The sequence below is a fragment of the Mesoplodon mirus genome, assembly GCF_964341445.2.
Source record: "Mesoplodon mirus genome assembly, chromosome: 13".
Taxonomy (NCBI): Eukaryota; Metazoa; Chordata; class Mammalia; order Artiodactyla; family Ziphiidae; genus Mesoplodon; species Mesoplodon mirus.
This window is the reverse complement of record NC_138989.1, coordinates 51,761,888-51,784,250: the sequence shown is the minus strand read 5'-3', so window position 1 is coordinate 51,784,250 and position 22,363 is coordinate 51,761,888. Positions and strand designations below refer to the sequence as shown.

At 37.4% G+C, this 22,363-nt stretch overlaps 1 protein-coding gene across 2 annotated transcripts in view; it reads right to left on the bottom strand.

Annotated features, from left to right (window-relative positions):
* KIAA1328 overlaps positions 1–22,363 on the bottom strand; it is a 394,620-nt gene that overhangs the window by 246,869 nt on the left and 125,388 nt on the right. For both annotated transcript variants that reach the window (XM_082639978.1, XM_082639979.1), the window contains exon 6: positions 5,074–5,201. In XM_082639978.1, coding sequence (XP_082496104.1) covers positions 5,074–5,201 — 128 coding nt within the window. The remainder of the gene's footprint in view (positions 1–5,073; positions 5,202–22,363) is intronic.

Genomic DNA, 22,363 nt, shown 5'->3' with positions numbered 1-22,363 from the left:
GCTAACACATATATATGGAATTTAAGAAAAAAAAATGTCATGAAGAACATAGGGGTAAGACAGGAATAAAGACACAGACCTACTAGAGAATGGACTTGAGGATATGGGGAGGGGGAAGGGTAAGCTGTGACAAAGTGAAAGAGCGGCATGGACATATATACACTACCAAACGTGAGGTAGATAGCTAGTGGGAAGCAGCCGCATAGCACAGGGAGATCAGCTCGGTACTTTGTGACCGCCTGGAGGGGTGGGATTCGGAGGGTGGGAGGGAGACGCAAAAGGGAGGGGATATGGAAACATATGTATATGTATAACTGATTAAATTTGTTATAAAGCAAAAAAATAAAATAAAAATTACCTCAATCTAAAAAAAAAAAAGAAGAGCTATATTCTAAAATGTACTCTGGTTAAAACTATGGGTACTAGATCCTCCCATGTCCAAGAACAAGGTTATACTGTGGGTAAGTACTATTTCTTAAGATAAGAAAATGGAGTAACAGACACACATCAGTGAGGTATCCCAGTCTAAACAGAACAAGTGAAGAATCTTTGTAGATTCCACAATGAAGAACTTGTAATGCTGAACAAATTACAAGATGAATGGAGAATTCATTCATCTTTGAGGCAAAGCAAGAAAGAGGATGGGGGGAAAAGCAAGGGAAAAATTCACCCAGTAAATGGAGCAACTTCTTTTCAACCAAATGGAGGGAGTAAAAAGAAAACCATAAGCTAGCACATTCTTCTGAAGAGCTGCAAATTTAATAAAAGTACACACAAAACCTATACTGAGCAAGTTGAGCCACATGGCAACCAACACAAAGAAGAAACAAAAGAAGTCTCTTAAAGTCAAATGAATGCCTCATGAAAAATGAATTGCTGCATCTCTATCACAAAATCTGAAGGTGAGTTTAAAAAAACCTTATTTTTTTTTTGCTTTATATTTATTTATTTATTTTTTAAACATCTTTATTGGAGTATAATTGCTTTACAATGGTGTGTTAGTTTCTGCTTTATAACAAAGTGAATCAGTTATACATATACATATGTTCCCATATCTCTTCCCTCTCGCATCTCCCTCCCTCCCACCCTCCCTATCCCACCCCTCTAGGTGGTCACAAAGCACCGAGCTGATCTCCCTGTGCTATGCAGCTGCTTCCCACTAGCTATATATTTTACGTTTGGTAGTGTATATATGTTCATGCCACTCTCTCACTTTGTCACAGCTTACCCTTCCCCCTCCCCACATCCTCAAGTCCATTCTCAAGTAGGTCTGTGTCTTTATTCCCATCCAACCCCTAGACTCTTCATGACATTTTTTTTCTTAGATTCCATATATATGTGTTAGCATACGGAATTTGTTTTTCTCCTTCTGACTTACTTCACTCTGTGTGACCGACTCTAGGTCCATCCACCTCACTACAAATAACTCAATTTCGTTTCCTTTTATGGCTGAGTAATATTCCATTGTATATATGTGCCACATCTTCTTTATCTATTCATCTGTCAATGGGCACTTAGGTTGCTTCCATGTTCTGGCTATTGTAAAGAGAGCTGCAATGAACATCATGATACATGACTCTTTTTGAATTCTCATTTTCTCAGGGTATATGCCCAGTAGTGGGATTGCTGGGTCATATGGTAGTTCTATTTGTAGTTTATTAAGGAACCTCCATACTGTTCTCCATAGTGGCTGTATCAATCTACATTCCCACCAACAGTGCAAGAGGGTTCCCTTTTCTCCACACCTTCTCCAGCATTTATTGTTTCTAGATTTTTTGATGATGGCCATTCTGACCGGTGTGAGATGATATCTCATTGTAGTTTTGATTCTCATTTCTCTAATGATTAATGATGTTGAACATTCTTTCATGTGTTTGTTGGCAATCTGTATATCCTCTTTGGAGAAATGTCTATTTAGGTCTTCTGCCCATTTTTGGATTGGGTTTTTTGTTTTTTTGATATTGAGCTGCATAAGCTGCTTATAAATTTTGGAGATTAATCCTTTGTCAGTTGCTTCATTTGCAAATATTTTCTCCCATTTTGAGGGTTGTCTTTTGGTCTTGTTTACGGTTTCCTTTGCTGTGCAAAAGCTTTTAAGTTTCATTAGGTCCCTTTGTTTATGTTTGTTTTTATTTCCATTTCTCTAGGAGGTGGGTCAAAAAGGATCTTGCTGTGATTTATGTCATAGAGTGTTCTGCCTATGAAAAAACCTTATTTTGAGAACAAATAAAATTTTATGTTTACCTGACATTTTGGCTACTCACAAAAAAATCAAATAGTTTCCCACCATCTCTAATGTATTTGTGCTCTGGCATTCAAAAAACTGGATTTCAGATTAAGATCCAAAAGAGGGTTGGTCATAGAAACAACAGCTTGTAAAGCAAATTTTCAATATTTTTTAGCTATCTCAATATTTTCTTGTCTTTCTCTCTTCAAGAAAATATGGAGTCAGACTGTTAAGGTTCATATCTTGATTTCCTAACTTGCTACCTGGATTACAAGCAAATCTCTTGTTCTGCCTGGGATTCCTCCTCTGTAAAATGGGGATAATAACTTCATTGGGCTACTGAGGGACTAAACGATTTAATGTGTGTTAAGAGCTTAGAACAGTACCTGGCGCATATTTACCATATTAAATTTTGTTAAATAAAAATTAAAACTTTATTAGGCCAACCTATGTTAGGTTCTGAGTATAAAAAACCCAACAGGATGCTGTTTTTTAAAAAGCTTGGTGAGAGAGATGGATGAATAAACAATGATTACAAAAGAACAAGAACAGTGCTATGATACAGATGAGTAGTCTATTTGTGAGCACATAAAGAGGACCTCTAAGTTTACCACATCCTCATTCAGAGTGTTCACAATGATGCCCTTCCTGACAGGAAGTAGACTTGTCCACCAAATTCACCCAATTCCCATGCGGGTGAGTGAGAAGGTGCTTACCTTTGCTTAGCTAAGAGAAGCCTGTCACAAAGAACAAATCAGATAACAAAGGAAACAGGTGACAATCTCCACTTGGTATTCAAAAAGAAATTTATTTTCCCTCTCTAGGTTCAAATAGCAGAGTCTACAAGTGGTCTCAATTTCATTTTCATTGTATGTATGACATAATCTAAAGTCTGACCACCAAACACTTCCTGAAAACATGGTTTTAAAATTTCTCATGATTAAGTCAAAATGAAAATTCAAAAGTATCTCCTTTTTTTTTTTTTTTTTTTTTTTTTGCGGTACGCGGGTCTCTCACTGATGTGGCCTCTCCCGTTGCGGAGCACAGGCTCCGGACCTGCAGGCCCAGCGGCCATGGCTCATGGGCCTATCCGCTCTGTGGCACGTGGGACCTTCCCGGACTGGGGCACAAACCCGTGTCCCCTGCATCGGCAGGCGGACTCTCAACCACTGCACCACCAAGGAAGCCCCCAATAGTATCTCCTTTTGAGAGTATACTTTCTCCATACTCGTGACCAACAGTTTCTTCCTAGTATTTGTAATTTTTTTAGTTTTGCTCCTCAAGGTTGAGGTTAAGAGAGGCAGTGTTAACTATGATTGGTCTCTAGGGAAACCTCCAAGAATCACTCTTGTAAACATAAAACACTACCGTTTAAGAAAGTTTTATTTTCCCCTCATTTCAGCAGTAGATAGAAAAAGGGCTAGGCCTCCTTATCTAGATGTCTTTAGAACTCCCTAATGACTATTTCTTGACTCTCAGTCTATATCCTTAAATACCGGCAATTGAAGAGTCCCTCAGCCTCTCCTCCACTACCCTTGGCCAACGTTTTTGTGCCCTTAAACACCTGTCATAGAGACAGAGGGAGTGGAAGCGCAAAGACAAAAGTCAGAAATCTGATCTTCATGTTATAATTTACTCTAGCCCAACCATGAGAGCATTAGGAAAGTGCCACCTTAAAAACTGCCTGCCCTTTTTCAAAGTGGCAAAACAAATCCAGATAAAAAGATTAGCTTCCACCTTCCTCTGCCTCATTTTATAGCCTAGGTTTTCAGAAAACAGAACAAATGAAAATATTTCAAGTTAGAATACAAATAAACCATTCATACTTTGGTTCTTTCTTATAAATATTGTGACTTCAAAAAACAAAAGGGAGGGTATGTTAAAAGTCTAAGCTATGCCACATTCCAGCAAAATTATTATTCTTTCTTTCTTTTCTTTTTACTTTTCCATATGTCCAAACTTGAGGTTTAAAAGTGGAGTTTTCTTAGTCGAAACTCTTAACCCATCTGAGACAGGTGTCTCTAGGTTGAACACAACAGTGTTCTTTAGAAGGTTTACAGAAAACCGTTCAAGACCTGTTACTATTCAAAGGGAGAGGATAAGCCTTTAGTTAGTACATTATCCATGTTTTAATAATAATATGAATGACTTTGAAACTCTATATAGTTTTTTCTACAACAGTTTAATACAAAAGCTATCCTCATGCATTTAAATTCATTTGGATATGAAAAAGACATCCAATGTCACTTGCTAGAGGGCAAGAAGTAAGTCTTCAGAACTTGTTTCACATCACAACTGGCAGGGTTCTGAACTTTCATTTAATTATATAATATATACTATTTGATGATATGTATATAAATGTTAATATGCAAACACTCTCATATATACTTATGTGATTAATACATACATACAAACACAGAATCATGCTAAATGTTCCAGTTTTCTGCAATTAACGCTTTTACAAGTTGCCAAGTCACTTTCATTACTCTAAAACTCTAAACATGAGTTAGAAGAGGCTTATGAGTAAGAAAAAAAGAGCCCACCTGATCTTCATTAAGTAACAAGAGCAGTGGGTTTTCTTTATCACTCCTGCTGTGCTTTCATACAACCAGGAGCTTCCCTCCTGACCCAAAGCCTGCTTCAAGTAATCATTCCTGACCTCTGGGCCCCAGGAACAGAAGAGGAAAGGGAAACAGGGAAGTAAATGAAACCAACTCAATCACATGCTGTAACTGTAAGTCTAAAGACAATGTTGTACACAGTGAGACAAAGTAAAAGGCAGATGACTCTTCTGACATCTTGCTGATCCATTAAAGACAAGAAAAGGTAAGAAAAAAGATGTTTACCTGTTGTTCCTGAATTTTAGCAGCACCAAGTTCTGAGAGAGACACAGTGAGCTTCTCCTGCTGTTCTGATAGATATTTCTGATAGAGGCTTAGAAGTTCTTGGCATTCTTTATACTGTAGCTGAAGAGGTGAGATTGCAAATTAAGGGAAAAAGCTAATAAATGGATTTAAACTGAATATATCGGTATTGTTTTTCAGATTTCAACAAACAAAATAGAGACAGAAATGTAAACATACTTGGTGAGAGTGCAGGTAAGCTGTAGTCCTCAGATAAACACAGCATATGTATCCCCTTCAAAATCATCAAACAATAATTCACAGGGAGTAATAATGTTTATCCCATTAAATTTTTTCTTTCTCAAGTCTTTAAATTTGATAAAAACAAACATATGCACAAGAATGAAGGTGGACCCCCATCTCACACCATATATAAAACTAACTGAAAATGGATCACTGACCTAAATGTAATAGCTAAAACTATAAACTTTATAAAAGCAAAACTTTGTGACCTTGGATTAGGCAATGGTCACCTAAAAGCACAGCAATGAAGAGTAAATAAATAAATTGGATTTCAAATTTTAAAACTTTGTGCTTCAAAGGACACTATTAAGAAATTGAAAAGACAACCTCCAGAATGAGAGAAAATATTTGCAAATCATACAAATGATAAAGGTCTGGTATCCATATATATGTTAAGATGTTATATGACTCAACAATAAAAAAAACTATTACCTAATTAAAAATGGGCAAAGGACTTGAATAGACATTTCCCAAACGAAAATATACAAATGGCCAAGCAGCACAAGAAAAGATGCTTTACATCGTTAGCCATTAGTTACTAGGAAATGCAAATCAAAATCACAGTGAGATACCACTTTGCATTTACTAGGATGGCTATAAACAAAAAGACTGACAATAACAAGCACTGGCAAGAATAGGTGAAATTAGAACCCTCCCACATAGCTGATGGGAATGTAAAATGCTGCTGCTTTGGAAAATAATTTAGCAGTGCCTCAAAAAGTTAGACACAGAGTTACCATATGACCCACAATTCTACTCCAATTCCCCAAGAGAATTGAAAATATAGGTTCACATTAAAAACTTATACATGCATATTCAGAGCAACATTATCCATAACAGTGAAAAAGTGAAAACAATCCAAATGTCTATCAAGTGACAAATAGATAAACAAAATGTGGTATACCTATAAAATGGAATATTATTCAGCCATAAAAAGAAACAAAGTATCCCTACATTCTACTATATGAGTGAAACTTGAATATATTATATGCTAAAGAAGCCAGACACAAAAGGCTACAAATTCTATGTATGTTGTTGTTTAAAATACCTCTTCCAATGAGCCAGGGAAAAGAATACTTAGTTCTAAGTATACCAGATCACAAGTAAGAGTTACATTCATCCATGTTCACTTTCTGTCCTCTTCTCCAATTTTCTGAAGTACCCATTATGTGAGAAAAGCTAAATGCAGAAACAAAGAGAAATGTCCAGAATAGGCAAATCCATATAGATAGAAAGTATATTAGTGGTTGCCAAAAGATGGAGGAGGGACATAGGGAGCACTTGCTGATGAGTATGCATTTTACGGGGGAGCCAATGAACATGATCTGGAACTAGAAGGCTGTCTTTGTACACCTTTGGGAATATACTCAAAACCACTGAATTCTATATTTCCAAAGGGTGATTTTTATTGTATGTGAATTATATCTCAATAAAGCTGTTACTAAAAAATTCAGGGTAGAAGTGATGATAGTGTTCTGGTCAAAGTAATTACTGCCTAATTTACATAGGAGGTTCTAACTATATTAAACATAACAGGATTATGATTAGATTTTTGTCCTATTTGTTTGGTTTTGCATAATGTCAATTAAGTCAATATTTCATTAATAAAAGCATCATCAGGAAATTTTCTGCCCATATACCTCCCTACATGTTTTACAGTCTAGTATGAAGAACACAGCAAACTAACTTGGGGTACCCTCTCCCACAGCTCCTCAAACTTGCAAAGTGCTCAGGAAGAAGATACTAAACTGCAAAGATCAGGTGTCTGGAAGACAGGGAGTTCCATCCAAGGGAGAGTTCTCTGTTCCTTATTTCTCACTGTGGTGATTTCTTCCCCAGGCTCATTCTTCTCTCAGATCATTTCTGAATCTCCCCAACACCTAATTATATATGCTGTTGTATAAAAATTACTGTCCAATAAGATTATTCTGTATAAATACTTTTATAACAGGTCATCATGATTAAGGGTGGGAATAGTATTTCTTAAATGTCAAAAATGGTGACTGGCTTCAGTGTTCTTCTTAACATTTTCATAACCTAATCATTGCTTCTGGGCAGATTCCTATTCTAATAACTTTTGCCAATCCTGACTGAATAAATAACCAATTGCTTCATTATTCTCATTGTTAACCTTTAACAAAAACCAGAGATGGCTTGTAGAAGAGGAGCTGGTTCATAATGAAAGGATAGGTTACTAAGCTAAACAATATATTAAGTAGAAGAGTATGTTTAATACTCAGCATCTTAAAAACAACCACAACAATACAATGAACAGTGGTCTAGATAAGCTAACATGTTTTCAAAGCCAATCTATATCAGACCAGGTTGGTTTTACATCTCCATGCTTTTCCTCAGCAAGCTCAAAAAGACAGGAATGATTTGTGGCGGTCCCAAGAGCCTCGCCAGCTATGATGTATATAAAAAGAATTTTTTATTCTAGCTGTTACCATAGGCAATAATGTCTGTAATAGGTGAACATATTAGCCTGGACACAGAATATGAATTTGTCTCGAAAATGCCAGCACAATTATACAGTCTAAGAGTTAAATGCAGCGTTTGAAGACAAATTATAGGCAAGTTCATTTAAACACATGCTATGTGGCAGAATATAAAAACAAGCAGTCCTATCTTTATCAATTTTTATATCTGTATTGATCCACCAGATTTTGAAATGCCCTCCCCTTTCCTATAAAATCCAAAATATATGTACATGCAAAACAGTAATTTTCCTTCCTCCTTATTAGCACAATGAGACTTCAACCCTCCATCTGGAGAGAGAGATTTATGTTAGGAAAATGTAAGTAAAATGCCTTCTTAACTGATTTGGGGGAGGGAGTACAGTGAGAAAGAAGACATATTTAACTCAAGCCTGGCCAACTGACAGAAAAGAATGCAACAGATGTAGGAAATTGAACCTAACGGAAGGTGTGCACCAACCATGATGTGAACCTAGCATACTGCTGGTCTGCCCAACCACCATTCAAGAACTGAGAGAAACAGCAGTCATCACAGCCTCATCAAAGAAAGCAAGCTTCGTAAGATAACACAAATAAATATAAATTAATATTGAGCAACATCACATCAAAACCTAAACATATCAAATTAATTAGTTGAGATGGATGTTGGAAAGGGTCATTTTGCAAAGCTTAAAGCCTTAACTCCAAAATGCATTATATAGAAAAATAAAACTAAAGATTGAAGCAGAATGAATAGGGAGATGAAAGAATAAAAACTGTGTGAGAAAAATCAGGGGTGGAAGTAGAAGGACCAGAAGACAGAATATACTAGTAGTATGCTGCCCAAGTGATTGTCTTAAACTGGAAGAATTCCTCTGGTGGAGCAGAGACCACTCCCATCACCCCATCCCACCCTGGCCTCGGGTATTTAGGACACTTGAATCTGGTAGTTTACTACGTAAATCCTGATCTAATACAGAATGAATGAAATGAAGAAAGGTCTCCATGAGAGGAGAAAAGGGAGAATAATCAATTTTTTTAAAACAACTCCATTTTGGGAACCGTCTCCTCAGAAAAATGGCTGATTCCCATTCTGGGGTAGGGGAAGTACAAAGTGAGCTTGAAACTCTTGTTATTTTAATGTAAGAAAGTGTTTAAAGATGAATAGAGGAGGGCTTATCAAAAGGAATAGCAGCAACCCTGAAGGGGACTCAGCCAAATTTGGGACAATTTGAGCATCAAAAGGAATGACTCTAATTAATAGCAAATTAAATAAATAAAAATCTACCAGTTCATAGTGATACTTCAAAAGAAGGGAAGAGTGAAAGTGGAAAAAATTGAAGTTCTTCTTTATAGAAAAATGCTAATTGCTTAGAAGGAATGGTCAAATTTTAAAAATCACCATTTTGCAATCCCCAATGTAATAACTAATTCAGGCGAGGATCATTAATTGATATTAAAACCAGTACGTAAAAGGTTAATAAATAAGATATTCATAAGGTGTCAAGATTAGTTATAGCAAAGAAGAAAATGTACCTTTAAATGGTAAAATCTGGTAGTCATCACCTAAACAAAGTAAATTAATGTAGAATTACTAATAGTGAAAAAAACAGACATTATGTACCTCTTAATGTCTGAAGCAGGCAACATCACCTAAGAAATATTCTTGCCAAGAATGTTTTACCTGAATCAAACCAAATCTGTAAATCTAACTTCCACTGCACAGGAATTAAAATAAATAAAGGAACAAATTATATTATACCACAAGGAAACAATCAGACAAATCCATAATGTGGGAGATTTTGCAAAGCACTTGACCTGAACTCTTCAAAAAGTAAAGTCATGGGGGAAAAAAGTGGGTAGGCCTATTTTAGATGAAGAGAGCAAAGACACAACCAAATGTAAGCCATGAATCAGACTGAATCCTGGCTCAGGAAGAGAAACAGCTATAAAAGACATTCTTGGGACAACTAGGGGAATTGGAATAGGGACTCAATACCAGTTGATATTATAGAATTACTGTTTATTGTCTTAGGTATCATAATGTGGCTTATAAAGAGTCTTATGAGTGTGAAGTACTTAGGGGTGACATATGACACCTGCCACTTTAAAGTAGTAAAAAAAATAAGCAAAATAAATTTTATATATGTAAGTAAATTTATTTACTTATATGAATTTATAATATAAATTAAACATAAATATGTATATAGATTTGTATATATATACATATATATATGAGGGGGCAAAGAAAATAGAGCAAAATGTCAACAACTGTGGAATCTAGGTAGCAGGTATATGGTGGTTCATTGCACTATTCTGTCAACTTTTCTATATATTTGGAAACTGTCATAATTAAAAGTTGTAAAAATACTTTTTTTGTTTTTGTTTGTGTTTTTTGTGTTTTCTTCTTTCTACTATTATTCAGTCACTTCTTGTCTTCCTACTCCCACCATAAGTTATCATGAAAGAAGCAGAAACCTAAACATCAGGTCAGACTCATAAGAGCTCTACAACTCCATTTATCCGTGTTCATTAAGTCAGGTGACTAACCCTTAGTATGGTCTGATGATACACTAACTGGAACCTGTCATTTGAGCAAAGAATAGGCACACCCATGGCAGCAAAAGGCCATATAAAAAAGGCCCATTAAGGTTTCTTCCAGTTATTTAACAAAGGCACTAAGGTAGAATGAGTAAAAGCGCAGACTTAGGTGTCATCCAACACTCTTGGCTCAAATCTTAATTCTGGTACTTAGTAATGATATAACTTTGACAAGAAACTTCTCTGACACCCTCACCTGGGAATAATAATACCTACCTCACCTCACAGGGCAACTATGAATATGAATGAGCTAATAAAAGAATTTAGCATAGGGCAGAGCACAAGCATACATTCAATAGACTTTTTACATCAAGGGAACAAGAGATAACAAGTGCTGGTGAGGATGTGGTGAAAAGGGAACGCTTGAAAACCATTGATTGAAATGTAAATTGGGGAAGCCACTATGAAAAACAGTACAGAGGTTCCCCCCAAAATTAAAAATATGATCCAGCAATTCCACTTCTGGGTATATACCCGAAGGAAATGAAATCACTATCTTGAAGAGATATCTACACCCTCATGTTCATTGCAGCATTATTTACAACTGCCAAGACATGTAAACTACCTAAGTGTCTGTCAACAGATGAATGGATTAAAATGTTATACACAAACACACACACACACACACATACATATATACAATGCAATATTATTCAGTCTTAAAAAAAGAAGGAAGTCTTCCCATTTGTAACAACATGGATAAAAACTTGAGGGCATTATGCTAAGGGAAATAAATCAGACAGGGAAAGAAAATACTGCATAATCTCACTTATATGTAGAATCTAAAGAAACTGAACTCATAGAAACGGAGAGGAGACTGGTGGTTGCCAATGGCTCAGGAGGGTGGGGGAAATGGGTGAGCGTGGTCAAAGTATACAGACATATAATTTTAGGATGAATAAGCTCTATGGAATGTAATGTACAACATGGTGACTACAGTTAACAACACTGTATTTTATACTTGAAAGTTGCTAAGAAAGTACATCTTAAATGTTCTCAACACACACACACACAGGTAACTATATGAGGTAATAGGTGTGTTAACTAATATTACTGTGGTAATCATTTCACCAAATATACATATTACACCTTAATCTTATATAATGTTATATGCCAAATACATCTAAATAAAGCTGAGATAAAAAAGACATCAAAGGGTTTAGAGAAAGATTTAAATAAATAAGGATAACATGTTCTGGGAGAGACATTTAAACAAAGGGTACAATGAATTTTTTTAAATGGGGGTAAGTAGTCACTTTGACAACATTGAGGGGAAGTCAGAAAATGCTTCAGAGAAGATGTGACCCTAGAAATGAATTCTGGAAGAGGAGTTTACAGATGCACTGGGTAGGAAGGAAAGGGAGTACCCTTGGCTGAAAGGTCACCAGGAGCAAAGGCATGGAGAAATGAAACAGATTTGCACATTAAGGGAACTGCAAATAGGACAGTATGGATGGTCAACTGGTGTTGAGTAGGGAGAATGAGTGAAGAGGCTGCGGGGACAAACAGGGGCCAGATCTTGAATGTTACACTAAGTTGTTTGGATTTTATTTCTATGTAACCCGTTGATGTCTTACAACCAATTTGTATGCTGTACAGATACCTTTGGTCAGAATGTGAAGGGTGGAGTGGAGAACTTGAAGAGAGAATGAAAGCAACCAATTAGAAAATGGCTCTAACAGTCTAAAGCTAGAGATGAGAGGGGTCTGAATTGAAGTAATAATGGTAGGAATTAGGAGGTGACTGAGTTGAAGAGGGAAATTTAAGACAATGTCAAGTTATAAATTGGGTAGCAAGATGTATGACCAGTTGTATGATGCACAGTTCCATTTACCAAGACAGGGAATGCAGCACAAAGAAAAGGTATGGGGGAAGCGGTGCAGCTTTAGACACACTGAGTTGGAGATGCTTGGGGAGCATTTAGTTGAGATGGCCAATTGGGAAATTTGAAACCCTGGGCCTGGAATTCAAAGAAGAGGTCTCATTAGAAACAGAGATTTGGGAGTTAATCACTTTGTAAGTGGTGGCTGAAGACACAAGAGTGTTTAACATTGTCTAGGAAAGTATTCAGTTTTGTTTTTTTGTTCATTCTTTCATTCATTCAACAAATAAGCACCATTAGGCCAGGAATATTTGTCTATTCTGTTTACTGCTGAACTCCTTAGCTTACATAATAGGAGCTCAATAAACACTGAATAATACTTACTGAGTACATTAACACCAGAGACTGTGCCAGGTGCTATACATACAATGATGAACAAGACCAACACTGTCTCCTGCAGGGAGCTTACCATCCAGCAAGGAGAGCGGATAATCAAGCACATACTTAAGGTAACAAATGATGAAAGCAATAGCAAGAACATTAATGTAGTTCTATGCAAGCACTTCCTAAGGGGACCCAGATGATGGAGGAGCAAGGGAAAGCCCCTTGGAGAAAAAAATGTTCTAACTGCGAGAAGAGAAGAGGGCCAATGTAACAACATGTAAAGGGCAGGCAGAGAGGAGGAATCAATAGAAAGATGTAGTCAACTGTGCCCAGTGGTGCAGAGGCCACACCAGTTAAAGATGACATTGAGGAGGCTACAGTGACCCTTGCCAGAACACAAGTTTGTTCACCATTTCCCCCACTGTTTGGCTAGATCTTGTTTTCCCATCAGAGAGAAGCTCCTGGACAGAAAGAGCTGTTTTACTCAGGGTCCCTCGCGGTAAAGACAGCTGACCATGTGCCTCCCACTCTCATGCAGTCCATTAGCCACGAGGCTCTCAGGGGATCTAGAACTCAAAGAGCTTCACTAGGGCAGGTCCTCCCTTTACTCAGAACACCCACATACTACTTAATATATAAAGACAGCACATACTCTATATTCTGCTTCAAATGTTTTGCCTGCCCCCAGTCCTATGCAATTCCTACTTATCCTTTCAAATTTAGCTTTATGTCAGCTCTTCCTCCTAACTTTGACCTCCATGCAGAGTTAAGCATTTCATTATAGTAAACAGCATAGAGCTAAAATTATTTGATTATATTACTATCACCTGAAGTGGCCTGTGAGTTCCTGAAATCATAGTATATTAATCTTGATCTCTCTCTATCACAGCAGGCACTTTAAAAATGTTAGAGAAATGAATAAAGGAATAAAAGTAAAGGAGCGCCTACTGAATTTCATGTGAGGTTTGGATTTGGAATCAATGCAAACCAAAGATAGGCTATGTGGTCTTTAGCCAAGAAGACACCTAAAAATACCAATTCATTAAAAATTTTAAATTGTTCTAACCTCACAGATTTTCCTCTCTTGAAGCAAATAAAGTTTCTAATCATGTTATATTTCTTACTGCACAATCATTTCCTTTTTTCTCTTTTCAAAAAAAGAACGTATTTTCTGAGATAAACACTGAGGTCCAAATTATATATCTAGTTTGGCACTCAATGACAATATGTGCAATTGGAAACAGATTATTGGTAAAAGAAAAACTGATACCAAGATGAATTGACTAGTAGAGCTAGACAAGAATTTCATATGAATGTTTATACTCTTTTATTAAGTTGTGATCTGTACTGGGGTACAAACCACTGATACAAGTCTGAAATTTTCCATTTAATTAAAAGAGAAATTTATGGCAAATTTCCTGACAACAGTAACCTGTTAGGAAGGGAAACAAATCTCCAAATCCAACAGGGGAAAACTCAATGTTCTGGACACTTACAAAGGGAAGAAGAGGCAAATGCCTCACCCATTTTCTTCTGCACTCTACTCATTCTGTTTGAATAATAGCAGCAAAACAAGAAGCCATGGAAAGATACCTAATTAGAATATATAACTAGCTTTATAAGAGTTTTCTAAGCCTTATGGTCTTTACCTTGTTACTTGCAGAATCACAGAAAAATATAGGGCAGAAACAGACTTGGAACTAAGATGCTTTACACCGTGTATTTTGCTCAGATCATTGAACCCTGAGGTTTTCCAGGAAACCAGCTATACAATGGAGATAAAATATTTATTTCTCCAACTTTAAAGGCAAGGACCCTTATTTAAAAGTTCATATGCAGATATCAATGTATCAGGTTGATTAGAATTTTGAATTGTTTATACTAGTTTCCTTTCCACATAACACTCTAAGGATATACATTTTCTCAAGCGTTCATGGTAGATGTTAAAGACAAGGTTACAAAAACATTTCTAATGAAAGTCACGCATTTTATCTTGCTTCTAACCTGCCTAAAAATGTATCTTTTGTGTAAGGTTCCCTGTTTCAGCTAGATCTGAATTAGTATTTTCTCCATTTGGAAGGCTGCTTTAAATCAGTACAACCTTTTTTTTTTTGACATCTTTATTGGAATATAATTGCTTTACAATGGTGTGTTAGTTTCTGATGCATAACAAAGTGAATCAGATATGCATATACATATATCCCCATATCTCCTTCCTCTTGCATCTCCCTCCCACCCTCCCTATAGCACTCCTCTAGGTGGAGACAAAGCACCGAGCTGATCTCCCTGTGCTATGCGGCTGCTTCCCACTGGCTATCTATTTTACATTTGGTAGTGTATGTATGTCTATGCCACTCTCTCACTTAGTCCCAGCTTACCCTCCCTCTCCCTGTGTCCTCAAGTCCATGCTCTATGTCTACGTCTTTATTCTTGTCCTGCCCCTAGGTTCTTCAGAACCATTTTGTCTTTTTTTTAGATTCCATATATATGTGTTAGCAAATGGTACTTGTTTTTCTCTTTCTGACTTACTTCACTCTGTATGACAGACTCTAGGTCCACCCACCTCATTACAAATAACTCAATTTCGTTTCTTTTTATGGCTAATATTCCATTGTATACATGTGCCACATCTTCTTTATCCATCCATCTGTCAATGGGCACTTAGGTTGCTTCCATGTCCTGCCCTGGCTATTGTAAATAGAGCTGCAATGAACATCATGATACACGACTCTTTTTGAATTATGTTTTTTCTCAGGGTATATGCCCAGTAGCGGGATTGCTGGGTCATATGGTAGTTCTATTTTTAGTTTTTTAAGGGACCTCCATACTGTTCTCCATAATGGCTGTATCCATTTACATTCCCACCAACAGTGCAAGAGGGTTCCCTTTTCTCCACACCCTCTCCAGCATTTATTGTTTGTAGATTTTTTTAATGACGGCCATTCTGACCAGTGTGAGGTGATACCTCATTGTAGTTTTGATTTGCATTTCTCTGATAATTAGTGATGTTGAGAATCCTTTCATGTGTTTGTTGGCAATCTGTATATCTTCTTTGGAGAAATGTCTATTTACGTCTTCTGCCCATTTTTGGATTGTGCTGTTTGTTTTTTGGATATTGAGCTGCATGAGCTGCTTGTATATTTTGGAGATTAATCCTTTGTCAGTTGCTTCATTTGCAAATATTTTCTCCCATTCTGAGGGTTGTCTTTTCGTCTTCTTTATGGTTTTGTTTGCTGTGCAAAAGCTTTTAAGTTTCATTAGGTCCCATTTATTTTGTTTTTATTTCCATTTCTCTAGGAGGTTGGTCAAAAAGGATCTTGCTGTGATTTATGTCATATGCCTATGTTTCTGTCTAAGAGTTTTATAGTGTCTGGCTTTCCATTTAGGACTTTAATCCATTTTGAGTTTATTTTTGTGTATGGTGTTAGGAGGTTTTCTAATTTCATTCTTTTACATGTAGCTGTCCAGTTTTCCCAGCACCATTTATTGAAGAGACTGTCTTTTCTCCATTGTATATTCTTCCATCCTTTATCAAAGATAAGGTAACCATATGCACATGGGTTTATCTTTGGGCTTTCATCCTGTTCCATTGATCTGTATTTCTGTTTTTGTGCCAGTACCATACTGTCTTGATTACTGTAGCTCTGTAGTATAGTCTGAAGCCAGGGAGCCTGATTCCTCCAGCTCTGTTTTTCTTTCTCAAGATTGCTTTGGCTATTCAGGGTCTTTGGTGTTTCCATACAAACTGTGAAATTTTTTGTTCAAGTTCTGTGACAAATGCCAGTGGTAGTTTGATAGGGATTGCATTGAATCTGTAGATTGCTTTGGGTAGTAGAGTCATTTTCACAATGTTGATTCTTCCAATCCAAGAACATGGTATATCTCTCCATCTGTTGGTATCATCTTTAGTATCTTTCATCAGTGTCTTATAGTTTTCTGCATACAGGCCTTTCATCTCCTTTGGTAGGTTTATTCCTAGGTATTTTATTCTTTTTGTTGCAATGGTAAATGGGAATGTTTCCTTAATTTCTCCTTCATATTTTTCATCATTAGTGTATAGGAATGCAAGAGATTTCTGTGAATTAATTTTGTATCCTGCAAATTTACCAAATTCATTAATTAGCTTAGTAGTTTTCTGGTAGCATCTTTAGGATTCTCTATGTATAGTATCATGTCATCTACAAACAGTGACAGCTTTACTTCTTCTTTTTCTATTTGGATTCCTTTTATTTCTTTTTCTTCTCTGATTTCTGTGGCTAAAACTTCCAAGATTATGTTGAATAACAGTGGTGAGACGGGGCAACTGTGTCTTGTTCCTGATCTTAGTGGAAATGGTTTCAGTTTTTCACCATTGAGAATGATGTTGGCTGTGCATTTGTCATACATGGCCTTTATTATGTTGAGGTAAGTTCCCTCTATGTCTACTTTCTGGAGGGTTTTTATCATAAATGGGTGTTGAATTTTGTCAAAAGTTTTTCTGCATCTATTGAGATGATCATATAGTTTTTATTCTTCAATTTGTTAATATGGTGTATCACACTGACTGATTTGCGTATATTGAAGAATCCTTGCATTCCTGGGATACACACCACTTGATCATGGTGTATGATCCTTTTAATGTGCTGATGGATTCTATTTGCTATTATTTTGTTGAGGATTTTTGCATCTATGTTCATCAGTGATACTAGCCTGTAGTTTTCTTTTTTCGTGACATCTTTGTCTGGTTTTGGTATCAGGATGATAGGGGCCTCGTAGAATGAGTTTGGGAGTGTTCCTCCCTCTGCTATATTTTGGAAGGGTTTGAGAAGGATAGGTGTTAGCTCTTCTCTAAATATTTGATAGAATTCGCCTGTGAAGCTATCTGGTCCTGGGCTTTTGTTTGTTGGAAGATTTTTAATCAGAGTTTCAAGTTCAGTGCTTGTGATTGGTCTGTTTATATTTCTATTTCTTCCTGGTTCAGTCTCGGAAGGTTGTGCTTTTCTAGGAATTTGTCCGTTTCTTCCAGGTTGTCCATTTAATTGGCACATGGTTGCTTGTAATAATCTTTCATGATCCTTTGTATTTCTGCAGTGTCAGTTGTTACTTCTCCTTTTTAATTTCTAATTCTATTGATTTGAGTCTTCTCCCTTTTTTTCTTGATGAGTCTGGCTAATGGTTAATTACAGGAGCTAGCCTAGAATTGTAGAAGGAAAGGCTGTTATCACACCCCTCCCCTAATCAGAAGCTACTTTATAAGGCAAACTGCAGTAACAACAATTAACACTTGAAAATTTCAAATTTCAATAGGGGTAAATTCCTGACAACACAGACCACTGAAAATGGCCTGCACACTAAGCTCTCTAGACTCTGAAAGGCCAATAAGTGAAGTTATGTGTATAATGCTTTGTGAAGCAGGGCTAAACATACCAAGCCACAGCCTACTACCTCCAGCCATGAGGAACAGGGTAAAAGCACCTTAGAAAGAAGTCATCTCATTCTGCTCCCTATCTTCAAGAAGAAGAGTCTTGTTCTTGTCATTAAATTAAAACCCTTCATGAACCGTCAATATCAATAAATACAACACCTCTCTCTCTTCATACACCTCTATTTGTCTACTTGAACTATTTATGCTGCTGTGTAAGATCATCCACTTCTGAGTGGAAATGTAAAATGAGTGTAAGAGGTCCCTTAATCTTCTCTTTTCCAAACTAAGTAATCCAGGGGCACTACGCTTCCTTCATATAGTTCATCTTCCAGGTCTTATCAGTTTTGTGCTTGTCATCTCTCCCTTCTTCAGTTCCTCATTAGAGTTGTTTTATAAGAGTCAGACCACCATCGCCTACTGCACACTTAAATGCTTATCACCAGGAATAGGTACCTGAATTAGAATATCTGAATACAGCTCAGTATAACCTCTACTTGGGGGTGGGGTACTTCTATGTGCTTTAAAGAAATTATCATATTTAACCCTCATCAAAAGAAAAAACATAAAGTACTATTTTTACTCTCATTTTACAAATAAATTTTCAGCACAGAGTGGCTGAACATTTATGCGAGGTTAGTTACTCTGCCAGTGAGCTGGGGTTTGGAGTATAGTATTATACATAGGTATCACCTGTGAATCTCGTTAGAAAGCAGACACTGATTCAGTAGATCTGAGGTAGGGCCTAAGGTTCTACATTTCTAACAAGCTTCTGAGGGATGCTGATTGCTGGTCCAGGGACCACACTTTCAGTGTGCATACCATCTCCTAGAACCCTCCCTACTCCATATCAGTGGGAGGAGGCCCATCCTCCTTCCTTATGTTGAAGTGTAATACCTTATTGGACTCCTTTGCTTCCTCCCTTTAATCTATCCTTACAAATGATGATGCTTTTTCTCTTTTTTGGTCAACTGTTTTGTTTTGGAAAGAAGCATACAGAAATACATTTCTATTGTGGCTGACTACTGAAGTCATAACAATTAGCAAGTATTAACTGTAAGGCTTGACCATCTATACTGGGAAAGAGTCCACAGGAAAAAATAAAACAACCACATTTTTGTCTCTTCTACTTTCAAATAGATATCCATCCCCTACCTTGCCCAAGCACACTTTTAAGCCTAACTTTATAGTACAACTTATGAATTCAGTTTAACATTGCAGACCATTAGCCTTGGGGAATAGCACTCTCACCAAAGTTGCATGCACTTTTCAATGCAGTATGAAAATATGACCAATATAATAATTCTAACTAAAAAATCAAACAATTTCCATAAAATAGTATTCACAACTAGAGTAAAAAAGGAGAGTTCTTATAGAATGGAATCACATCTAACATTTTAAGGTTAAATTGGAAGAAGCAGTAGGAATATCTCGCTTCTTCCCTCTTTGAAAATGACTAGGGCTACTGCTCACAAATGTAAATTACTGCACAGAGAAAAATTAAGTAACATCTATGTGCAGGTTTATTATCTAAACCCAGCAAATGCTGCAAAAACCGAAGGTAATAAAGCATTTTATGAACAACTTCACTTCACTGGTTCGTAATATAACTGAGCTTACGTGAACTGTTTAGCAGAATGATATTTTAAAAACTGGTAAAGAACCAGATTATTTACTTGACCTTCCACTCAAGAAAAGTTATAGAGAAACAGCCCAAAATATTCAAGGAGAAAAGTTTTACAGTGTCATTAAAATCAAAAAGTTAGGTTTTTGACTTACTATTTTTTAACAATATTGACTACTACATAAATTAATCCAAGAGGTCACATTTAAAAGAACAATCCCTGGGCTTCCCTGGTGGCGCAGTGGTTGAGAGTCCACCTGCCGGTGCAGGGGACACGGGTTCGAGCCCTGGTCCGGGAGGATCCCACGTGCCGTGAAGCGGCTGGGCCCGTGAGCCATGGCGGCTGAGCCTGCGTGTCCGAAGCCTGTGCTCCGCAACGGGAGAGGCCACAACAGTGGGAGGCCCGCGTACCACACACACACACAAAAATAATAATAAAAAAAATAAAAGAACAATTCCTGAGACCTACGTTTCTATCTACATATGCTTAACAGAGAATTGAAATCTACCATAAAATTCAAAAGTAATGAACTGAATAGCCAATGATTTATATTCTATTTTTTGACTAGTTTAAGAAAGTCTACTAGGAGGCAGAAACTTTATATATTTAGTTTCTGTCTAGTAGTGATTTTTGTTGTTGTTGAAAAATCAGTCTTAGCTAAATCAATTCACCCATGCCTGCACTGGGAGGGAAAATATCTTATGGACTAAGGTAAAGTGTCTAAATACAATAGGATATGTTCAGAAAATTGAATCAATTTAAGTAGCCAGAAAAAAAAAATTAAAGAAAAAAGTAAAATAAGTATAATGGGATTTCTGGTTCCAGACAAGATGGCGTAAACATAATTTTCCCTATCTCTTTCACTAATGACAGTTAAAAGTCCTGGTCATGATATACAATACAAACATAAGAAGACTCTAAAAGATGGAGAGGTGGTAGAATGGCTAGGAGTCTCAGAACCTGGGGAACAACTCAGAGGAGAGCTGCCTAGTTTTGTTTTTACCTCATATATCTGGGACTGAGTGCTAGAGAAAACAACAACCCAGAAATGGCAATGGACACAGACAAAAAGAAAAATCCAAGAGAGGCCTGCTTTCACCAGCCAAAAGAAAAAAAGGGGGAAGGGGGGGGAACCTAGCAAAATGAAAACCTTTTAGACAAGAACTGCCTTAATCGAGCCAAACACCACAGAAAAGATTGCAACACTACCCCACCTCCATCAGCAAAAGCTCAGTGAGGAGCTTAGACTTCTAGGTGTCCCTCTATTCCCCCACCCCTCTCTGCTGGGGTGGTATCAGAGAAGACTGAATGGGGAAGGCTGATGGTAATGACTCTCTCCCCTACCTCTTTCACCCTCATGATTATCAGCAGAGGTCTCTTAGCTTGGACTTCCACTCCCATCTACCTTTAATGAGGTATCCCTCCCTACTGGGGTGGTGTCAGAGGAAGCTGAGTGGAAAGCCAAGAATTTCATGACATATCAGCAGTAACAGTGGAGGCCATTTAGGAAGCCCCCGTCCAAGCCAGGTGGTGTCAGCAGAGGTCTAGTACAGCGCTGAACTATCCCCCACCCAGCAGTAATTAAGTGTCCACCTCACCCTGGGTGTCAAAAGAGGCTGAGTAGGGACCCTGAACTTCCACCTCCACCTAAAAGTAATGAGGTGGAGCCTCCTCTTTCCCCACTAGTGTGATGTCAGAAAAAGTTTGCTAAAAGAGATGATTTAAATAAGACCACAACATAATACTCAAAATGTCTAGAATACAATTAAAAATCACTTGTCATACCAAGAACCAGGATAAACTTGAATTAGAAAAGACAATCAACAGATGCCAATACTGAAATGACACAGTTGTTGGAATTATCTGACAAGAATTTTAAAGGAGCCATCATGAAATGCTTCAATAAGCAATTACATACACGCTTAAAACATATGAAAAAAGTCTCAGCAAAGAAATGGAAAATATAAAGAACAATCAAATGGAAACTTTAGAACTGAAAAAAATAATAACCAAAATAAAAAGCTTACTGGATGGGCTCAACAACAGAATGGAGGGTACATAGGAAAGAATTAGTGAAGTTGAAGATAGAACAATACACCTTATCCAATCTGAATATCAGAGAGAAAGCAAACAAAGAAGATGAGCAGAGCCTCAGGAACCTGAGGGACTATAATAAAAGATCCAGTGTTCCAGTCACTGAAGTCCCAGAAAGAGGGCAGAAAGAGGGTGGACCTGGAAAGATATACAAAGAACCAACACCTGAAAATTCCCCAAATTTGGAAAGAACCATAAACCTACAGTCCAAAAGTCAAGCAAGGGACTTCCCTGGTGGCACAGTGGTTAAGAACCCACCTCCCAATGCAGGGGACATGGGTTTGATCCCTGGTCTGGGAAGATTCCACACACCATGGAGCAACTAAGCCTCTGCAACACAACTACTGAGCCTGTGCTCTAAAGCCTGCGAGCCACAACTTCTAAGCCCACATGCCACAACTACTGAAGCCTGAGTGCTCTAGGGCCCCTGTGCCACAACTACTGCACATGCATGCTGCAACTTCGAAAGCCCGTGCCCCTAGAGCCCATGCTCTGCAACAAGAGAAGCCACCACAATGAGAAGCCCGTGCACCGCAATGAAGAGTAGCCCTTGCTCGCCACAACTAGAGAAAGCCCATATGCAGCAATGAAGACCCAATGTGGACAA